The sequence below is a fragment of the Tachypleus tridentatus genome, chromosome 3, assembly GCF_004210375.1.
Source record: "Tachypleus tridentatus isolate NWPU-2018 chromosome 3, ASM421037v1, whole genome shotgun sequence".
Taxonomy (NCBI): domain Eukaryota; kingdom Metazoa; phylum Arthropoda; class Merostomata; order Xiphosura; family Limulidae; genus Tachypleus; species Tachypleus tridentatus.
This window is the reverse complement of record NC_134827.1, coordinates 97535473-97544097: the sequence shown is the minus strand read 5'-3', so window position 1 is coordinate 97544097 and position 8625 is coordinate 97535473. Positions and strand designations below refer to the sequence as shown.

At 34.0% G+C, this 8625-nt stretch overlaps 1 protein-coding gene across 1 annotated transcript; it reads right to left on the bottom strand.

The window, feature by feature from the left end:
• Window positions 1-975: 975 nt before the first annotated feature.
• LOC143245919 (cytochrome P450 3A28-like) lies at window positions 976-7488 on the bottom strand. The gene is made up of 7 exons (XM_076492171.1): window positions 7263-7488; window positions 5631-5773; window positions 4580-4712; window positions 2292-2379; window positions 1777-1917; window positions 1469-1634; window positions 976-1253 (listed from the first exon to the last, which is right to left on the bottom strand). Exons 1-7 carry the CDS (start codon window positions 7486-7488, stop codon window positions 1176-1178), a joined length of 975 nt encoding a protein of 324 aa, XP_076348286.1. The 3' UTR covers window positions 976-1175.
• Between the last annotated feature and the right edge of the window lie 1137 nt (window positions 7489-8625).

The following is an 8625-nucleotide window of genomic DNA, read 5'->3' as shown; positions in this document are numbered from 1 at the left end:
GGCCAGCTTACAAGATTATCAGTTCTTGTGAATGATAGTAAAGTTAATTCAAATAAAGTAACAATATAATATAAATAAACGGTTAAAATGAAATATCTTGTATCTTGTGTTATCAAATCTTACCAGTAAACCTTACTTACATAAGCGTTGGTAATTATTGCAATTCATATTCCTGATTGGATTTACATTCTCTAATTATTTTATTAACTAATTATATATATATATATATATCACGCCTAGACCACTGTTATGTCTATGGCATCCCAACTAATCTGAAACATTCTAGAATTGAACGCAATACCTCGAATTTAGTGGGTGTAGCAGATGTATTATGTTTGATTGTTAGTGGGTGTAGCAGGTGTACTATGGTTGAGAAATACTACGTTTTCTTGCTACCTTTCATTCATGACTTATTAAAATTAGCATACGTAGCTCTACGGCAAACTTGTCCACAGTATCCTGTCAAAGGTAGAAAACTACCTTGTACGTTTAACTCCTTGAACAACGGTATTCTGTTATGACGTATGACATTAACGCTCTCTGTTTAGTTTTGTGAGCAGTACGTGTACCTTCTCAAACACCTAATGTTTTCTCTTCATGAGATTTAGATGCGGTATCATTTAGCCAATAGGCTTAAAGAAAATATATTACTCAAAGTTTAGATTCTATCAAAAAACAATTTTTAATAAACACTAGTTTGTTTGTTTGTTTGAATTTCGCGCAAAGCTACACGAGGGCTATGTGTGCTAGCCGTCCCTAATTTTCCAGTGTAAGGTTAGAGGTAAGGCAGCTAGTGATCACCACCCAACTCTTGGGCTACTGTTTTACCAACGAATAGTGGGATTGACCGTCCCACTATAACGCTCCACGGCTGAAAGGGCGAGCATGTTTGGTGCGACTGGGATTCGAACACCTTAACCCACCTGGCCATGCCGGGCCTTTTAAAAAGTAGTCAAAATAAGAAACAGTCAGAGATATCCAGAACGGTTCGTCAGTTTATTTTCGTTGATTAATTACAATTTTGTTTAACAATACAAAAACTAATAAACACACTAAATACGATCTATAACCCACGAAAGCAGAGTTAACATCATCAATGCGTTTAACCTCATCTGACAAATGAACGTGATTAAATAAACATAATTTTCGTTTAAATATTCCGCTAGAGGCCACCACTAGACAGGAAATATTTTCACGTGAACTCCATTTATAGGACCAATAGTCAGGAACTTGACTTTATATTGGATATCTCCCTGAAAGACAAGAATATTGAAGAAACAAGTAACACATATGTCCTATGTTGTCTAAATATGACTTGAACAGGAGTTTTTAATACTAGTTTATTTTATATTTACCTTGCCATTTCTCTATAACTAACGTTTTACATTATTTTAGGAAAATTACAATATTAGAATGTATTATCTTTGTTCAATGCTTTTATTTCAGAATAGTTCAAATTGAAACGTACGATTCCAGTCTTCTCAGAAGGAACTAGTTTATAAGCGCGTAAGATTCTGGCCAAAGCTAGTTTAGCTTCCAATTGCGCCATTCTCATTCCAACACAGTTTCGTGGTCCAGATCCAAACGGTTGATAGGCCATGGAATGGATATCCTTCTTATTTTCGGGTAGAAACCTGAAAACCATAACATAACAATTAAGTTAGAAAAGTTCACTGTTTTCTTTCTAACTAAATGTAAATATTTCCCAAGACAATTGCTAATGAAACTGTGAAAATAACAAAAGTTCTTGGCATGTATTACGTATTTAGTGTTTACCTCTCAGGCTTAAACTCGTATGGCTCAGACCAGATCTCTGGATCGTGATGGAGGTGCCAAACAGGGACCTGTATGGCAGTGTCTTTGGGGATTTTAAAATCACCTAGCTGGTAATCCTCATCAGTAACTCTATTGGTGAACCTGAAATAAAGATATGTATTATTTTAACATCATCACAGAACAAGATCACAGTCACAATAAAGGAATGACATCTGTTCCGATCTAACTCGGTTGTAATTTATTTACTGGACTGGTACAATATTTACTTTCTTATTTTGAGACAGAAGTTGCCAAAAAAACTATGGTATTGAATTTTTTGTTAGATCGTAAACTAGCAGGTTGTTTTGGGAAACAAGCTATTTTTCAGCTTAAAAGAGAGTACACTAATTTCAATACAGAATAATTTAGATTAATTATAAAAACAGCTGCCGTTATGTGGCAGTAACTGATTTATGTGATAAAATTCTGCTTTTGGGAGAAAGCTCCACTATAAATTAAATGAACAACAAACTCACGTGATTAGTGGAGGTACATTCGCAGAGATTCTGAGAAAACTCGGTCTAAATATTGAAGTTTGTTTACTGTGTTGTAATCTAAGACACCCTGAAAACAGTATTAAGATAAAAATCGAATAATTAACGCCTTCTTTGGAATTCATATTAAACATTTTAAACATAAAGAAACCTTCTGATGACAAAGGAATTGATTTTACAATAATGTTGCTAAATGTCTTGTGAATAACATTCTGCTGAAGGTACGTATAATTGAAAATTTGAAGTGTGTTGTGCAGTGAGTGTTCTAACTTATATTTCAGATACAAATAAAACACAAATCTTACATCTTGGCCTAAGATATCGTTTATTTCTTCACGAATTATTTCCTGGACATCTTGTCGGTTTACTAGTATATTAGTTGTGAAACCGAGGGCTGTACTTGTTGTTTCATAGCTATTCAAATAAGTTAAATTTAGTTTCGATTTTGTAGATATGATTATTGGAAAACATATATAAACACAGCATTGAAATACTGAGTATTACTGCAATGATAATAAATCTATAAAACCTTGGTAGGTTTTACTTATATTCTCTATGAAAATGTTATGTTTATATCACAGCTTCAGTTCACTTTTAAAATATTATCAAAACAAATAATAAGGTTTTTGTCTATAGTAACGATAATACCAATACATGACTTACCCGGCCAATAGAAATAAGACGCAATTTGCTTTAATATCCACATCTGTAAGAAATTTCATCTGCTTCTTGCCATTTTTAGAGCTTTCTAATCAAATACAACCAGAAGGAAAAAAAACTACAAACATTTGACCAAACAAGTAATTGAATTTGATATAAAATCCTTAAGAACAGTAAGATACATTAGTATGAAACTTTATATGCAAAAACGGCTCGTTTGGGCTGAGAAAACACTTTTACATAGAAGAGCGAACAACGTTTCGACCTTCTTCGGTCATCGTCAGGTTCACAAAGAAAGAGGTAACTCACCGGAAGCTGACCACATGTTTGGCACAAAACTGAGGTCTATACTATGTAAAAACTACACTGACAAACACCACACCAACATTATTTATAAAATATAATGTGATAACTGCCACGACTTCTATATTGGAGAAACAAGTAGAAAAATGGAAACCAGATTCAAAGAACATAAAAAGTCACCTTCACACGTTTTCGAACACTGCAAGTCAAATAAACACAACATAACCATAGAAACACTAAAATACTAAATAAAGAAACAAACATAAACAAACGCAAAATTAAAGAAGCCTTACTTATACAACAACTTAAACCCAAAATAAACCAATATAAAGGAACGCCTTTATACCTATATTAATAAAATAAAATAAATAAAATTATATATTCAAACATCTAATACCGCCCTCTACATTTCGACACACAGTTACACAACCCCTTTCAAACATGTTTTCAGCTTCCGGTCAGTTACCTCTATCTTTGTGAACCTGACGATGACCGAAGAAGGTCGAAACGTTGTTCGCTCTTCTATGTAAAAGTGTTTTCTCAGCCCAAACGAGACGTTTATGCATATAAATTTTCTCAACAAGTGGGTTTCTCGTCATCACTGATTAGTATGAAACGGTTTGAGTGGGCTTGTAGTAGCTCAAAGGTCACTGGTGAAATGAGCAAAACAAAAAGATGAAATAAGCTTTATATGACTAACAGTGAATAGACTCAAACTGTTAACACGTGCTCTTTAAATCTGAATCCACGTTTGAATTGTTCAACAAAAATTACTATAGTTGGTTATATGGTAGAAAAAAGAACGGTACAACAGTGATATTACGAAATCTACAATGAAGCATGGTTTAGGATCAGGACAAGTTTATGTCTGCGTCTTAACCAATAATGAAGGTGATCTGCACAGAAGTGATGGCACCTTGACTGCATGCAGACTCTGTTACATCATACATTTCCTTGTGGTTTAGTATTCATTGCACGGGTATTCATTTTTTTCGCAAACCCATGCATACTAAGATGTTTTATAACAAGAAGAAGAGGTATACTCATGACAATGTATGAGTGAAAGAAGCGAATAATGTATAAAGGTATGCTAATAAACGTTCAGTATAATAATAGTTGAAACAGTATTTATATTAAGTAATAATTTGAATAGTAATTATTATTGTAAGAACTTATTTAAATTGATGAATTGCAAGATTTGTGTATATCAAAATTTATTTTGTATTTTAAAGACAATTTCAATACTAAATAAATTGTAATGTTGAAGTTGTTTTTCATTAATGAAAGTATATTAGGCCTAAGGTCACCTTTTTCATCATTGAAAGCACCTGTTATTGGCTCGTCTTCACCAGCTGTCAGGTGTTTAGCAGTGGCATTTTCAATGTCTTCTTCAGCCATTTGAGTATCCAACATCATCTGAAGAAGATCAGCTCTTCGAAGCTAAAAAATAGGAGAAAATACAAAACTTACATATAATGATTAACCAATAAAATAATTTACAGTAAAATTTCGATGTTGTTCAGAGGAGTACAACTGACTTTTGAAACAAAATCAAACCATACTGGTGTTTGGGAAGTTACAAAAATAGTCGAATTCATCTTTAGATATCCTGCTTTAATAAGATGTCATAAAGTGTGTAAATCCTTAATGTCATTATTTTATCGAATTAAAAGGAAGAAGAAGCATTAACGGTTTAGAAAACCTGTTTTAGTTTTGAGTTGCCTGGTGATTAGCATCTTGGGCTGCGGATCGAAAGTTCCAACTGGTGCTGCTTAACACCAGACAATGTTCTTCTGATGACGGTTTGCGTGTTTGTTTTGAATTTCGCGCAAAGCTACACGAGGGCTATCTGCCTTTAATTTCGTTATTTAAGACTAGAAGCAGCTAGTCATCACCACCCACCGCCAACTCTTGGGCTACTCTTTTATCAATGAATAGTGAGATTGACCATCACATTATAACACCCCACGGTTGAAAGGACGACTCTCAGATTACAAGTCAAAAGCTATGACCGCATGATTATGCTGGGTCCTGTGTGATAACGGATGCTGCTAATTATAGACAGCTATACCTGAACTTTTAACCCATTTAAGCCATTTAATCTATGTGCACATAACCTGCCATCAGGTTAAAACTTCCAATTGCGATTCTCAGAGCTACTTTATAAAGCTCCAATCTTATCACTTGCAACGAATGTGGCTTCAGATATTGATGTAAACAACACCTTTTTTTAAAGACATTACTCCAGAGATAAAATTATTAGTGGCTATTTCACGGGATAATTTGGAACGGACTTTCTGAAAACTGAGTCACGACAAGAGTTAATACCGATATGATGAAACACTGAAGAAATATTACCTCTGGATTTCTTCGTCTTTCCTTTATCACTTTCGTAATTCCTTCGACTATAGATCTTCCTGGGGTTGAGAATATCTGATGCCATATGACGTCCACCAGTTTTCGTATTGAACCAACGATGCTAAGAAACTCAGGAAAACATACTGAAAACCAAAGCCGTTTATCAATAAACCACCATAAGCGTTTAAATAAAAAGATAATCCACATTAAACTTTTAACATCGAGTCAGGTGTAGTTTTCTTATTTCAAACTTTAGTTAGTTGTATTTTCAAATAGAAAACGTCTGGTGGAGACTTACATTGCTCTACTTTGAGATAATATAACTCTATACACATTTACATATCAATACTTCGTTCCATCTTGAAATTCAACTCAAGAAAATGATCCATGCAACAAGAATTTCTATTATTTTCTAATATGTGTCTTTTCTAACATTTATCATTTTCTTTCATCTGGGACCGATGCACCAATGTGTGGCCTGAGTGACAGTAAAGTCAAGTAGCCCACGTTTTATTGTTGTAACGTCATTACGACAGTGAGTAACAACACCATTTCAGACGTGTATTTTTATGGGTTTACCCCGAACTTTGGACAGTGTCATTGACAATGGTGACACTGTCCAATTTACTTGTGTTTTTATATTATAACGGCCCATTGACCTTTTCAATTCTTTTTAGATCTTTTATCCAAATTTTGGACATTGTGTTGTTTTAACTTCATCAATTTATTTTTTAGCCTTTTTAACAGTTTAACTTTAACATTTATACCGAATGTTTGGCGCACATATGGCAAAATTCTAAGTATTTCTAGTTAAGATCAGAACTAGATGTTAGACGTTAACCTGTGAAACGGAACATCTAGTCAGAGTAATTATATTTTATCCACTTATTTGGAATACGTCTCTAGACTTTTTAGTAGAATGAGACCGAACGCAAGAATAAATTATGTTTACTTTTATTGAATGTACAAAGTCAAATACATTTATAATGTTCGAAATACAAAATAATATTACCCAGTAATCACTAAATACAAAGTAAGAAAAAAAACTGTAAATTTATTAGAAAAAAAATGTGATACCTGACGCACCGAGGCCAGTCATGGCAAAGTGATAGGGCGCTCGACTCGTAATCTGACGGTCGCGGGTTCGAATCCCTATCACACCGAACATGCTCATCCTTTCAGCTGTGGGGGCGTTATAATGTGACGGTCAATCTCCCATTATTCGTTGTTAAAAAAATTGCCCAACAGTTGGATGAGCGCGGTGATGACCACCTATCTTCCCTCTAATCTTACATTGTTAAATTAGATCTGGCTAACGCAGATAGCCCTTGGGTAACTTTGCGCGAAATTCAAAAGCAAACAAACAGTCTTGAAACTTTTTAGTGAACGTACGTCATATAAGTCAAATTTACTGACCAGTACATCGTCCTGATTGTGTGTTACATAGTGAAATTACACACTGAAAGTGTTATGCAATGAAGCCACATTTAAAACATGTCTTTCCCTACGATCTGTATATAAATACTAGAGAATTTTGTTTTTTCAAAATTTCTAACACTTAAAAATAGACTAAAAATGGAAAGAAATCGAAATGTGCCTTTTAACATCAAAGAGAATTCAATTCAAACATACTTGATAAAAAGATGAGAAACTGCGAGGTCTGGATGTTGAAAATAGCTCTGGAATTGATCAGAAATGGATCTTTTGGATTACGCTGGACATTTGTCTGGGCTCCAAAAGCAGTTTGACCAATGACATCAGTTGTAAGTCCTTGATACATCTCGTATATATCGAAATTCTCTTCTGTTTGGGCTTTTGGGGCTATTTTTTCCATTAGGATATCAACAGCTTTCTGCATGATTGGTGTCACCTCGAATGGAAATTAGTTTACTACAGGTTTGTATTATAATACAAAAAATCTGCAGGTAGGTGCTTTGGATTATCATTAGTATACTAGTTATTGAAAAATGTCAGTGATAAAATTCATATATATATAAAATCAAGATTGGAGTACGTTGATTACGTGTTAACTTACAGCTTGAATTTGATTTTTAGTTGGACAAAGTAATAGTAAACTTAAATTATGTAACATAACATCAAAAAGGCAGCAAAGGCCCATTTGATCCATTAAATTAAACTAAACATTGAAAAACTCAATAATATCACTTAGATTCAAATAGTCATCAAACTTTCCCTCAAAGTAACTTATTATAAAAGATCTCAAGGCAACCTGTTCTAAATTAAAGGTCTTAGATGACCCACACTCTACTAAAATCTATACTTGTGCCATCTAATCTTACCAGTTCCACCATTAAATACGATGAACAATGAGGTATTAACACCATAAATTCCCTTAACAATCTTGAACACTCCAGTTAGATCCCTTCTCTTTTATCTGGTTGTTTAAAAAGAAACCAATTTTAGAAAGCTTAACCTCGTATGACAACTTTTCTGTCACAGATACTGTCCTAGTATCCTTTCTCTGTCCTCTGATCATATTCCGTCATTTCAATGTCCTTTCTATGGTAAGGAGCCCGAAACTAAACACAGCCAAATACGGTTTAATAAATCTCTATACAATGACACTATAACTTCTTTAAATTTTCTGTTTAATATTTCTATAGATACAAATTAAATTCCTATTTGTTCTGCCACTAGCAACAACACATAGCTTGAATGACTTTAAAAAAAAGCCTCAACTTCCGTGTATTTTTCTTCCATAATACTGATTAGATTATTCCCATTAAAGTTTTACTTCGAGTGCAAATTGTGATTGTTTTTTAACTTCGCACAAAGCTACTTTAGGGCTATCTGCGCTAGCCGTCCATAATTTAGAAGTGTAAGACTAGAGGGAAGGCAGCTAGTCATCACCACCTACCGCCAACTCTTGGGCTACTCTTTACCGACGAATAGTGGGATTGACCGACAAATTGTGATATCCCACATGTTTGTTTCTTTGTTTTTAATTTCGCGCAAAGCTACACGAGGGTTATCT

Coding starts and splice junctions, on each gene's coding strand:
- LOC143245919 (XM_076492171.1), bottom strand. CDS start 7,488: ATGCAGAAAGCTGTTGATATCCTAATGGAAAAAATAGCCCCAAAAGCC. Junction 1,635..1,776: donor TACGAGTTTAAGCCTGAGAG/GTAAACACTAAA, acceptor TATGGTTTTCAG/GTTTCTACCCGAAAATAAGA. Junction 1,254..1,468: donor CTTCTGAGAAGACTGGAATC/GTACGTTTCAAT, acceptor CTTGTCTTTCAG/GGAGATATCCAATATAAAGT.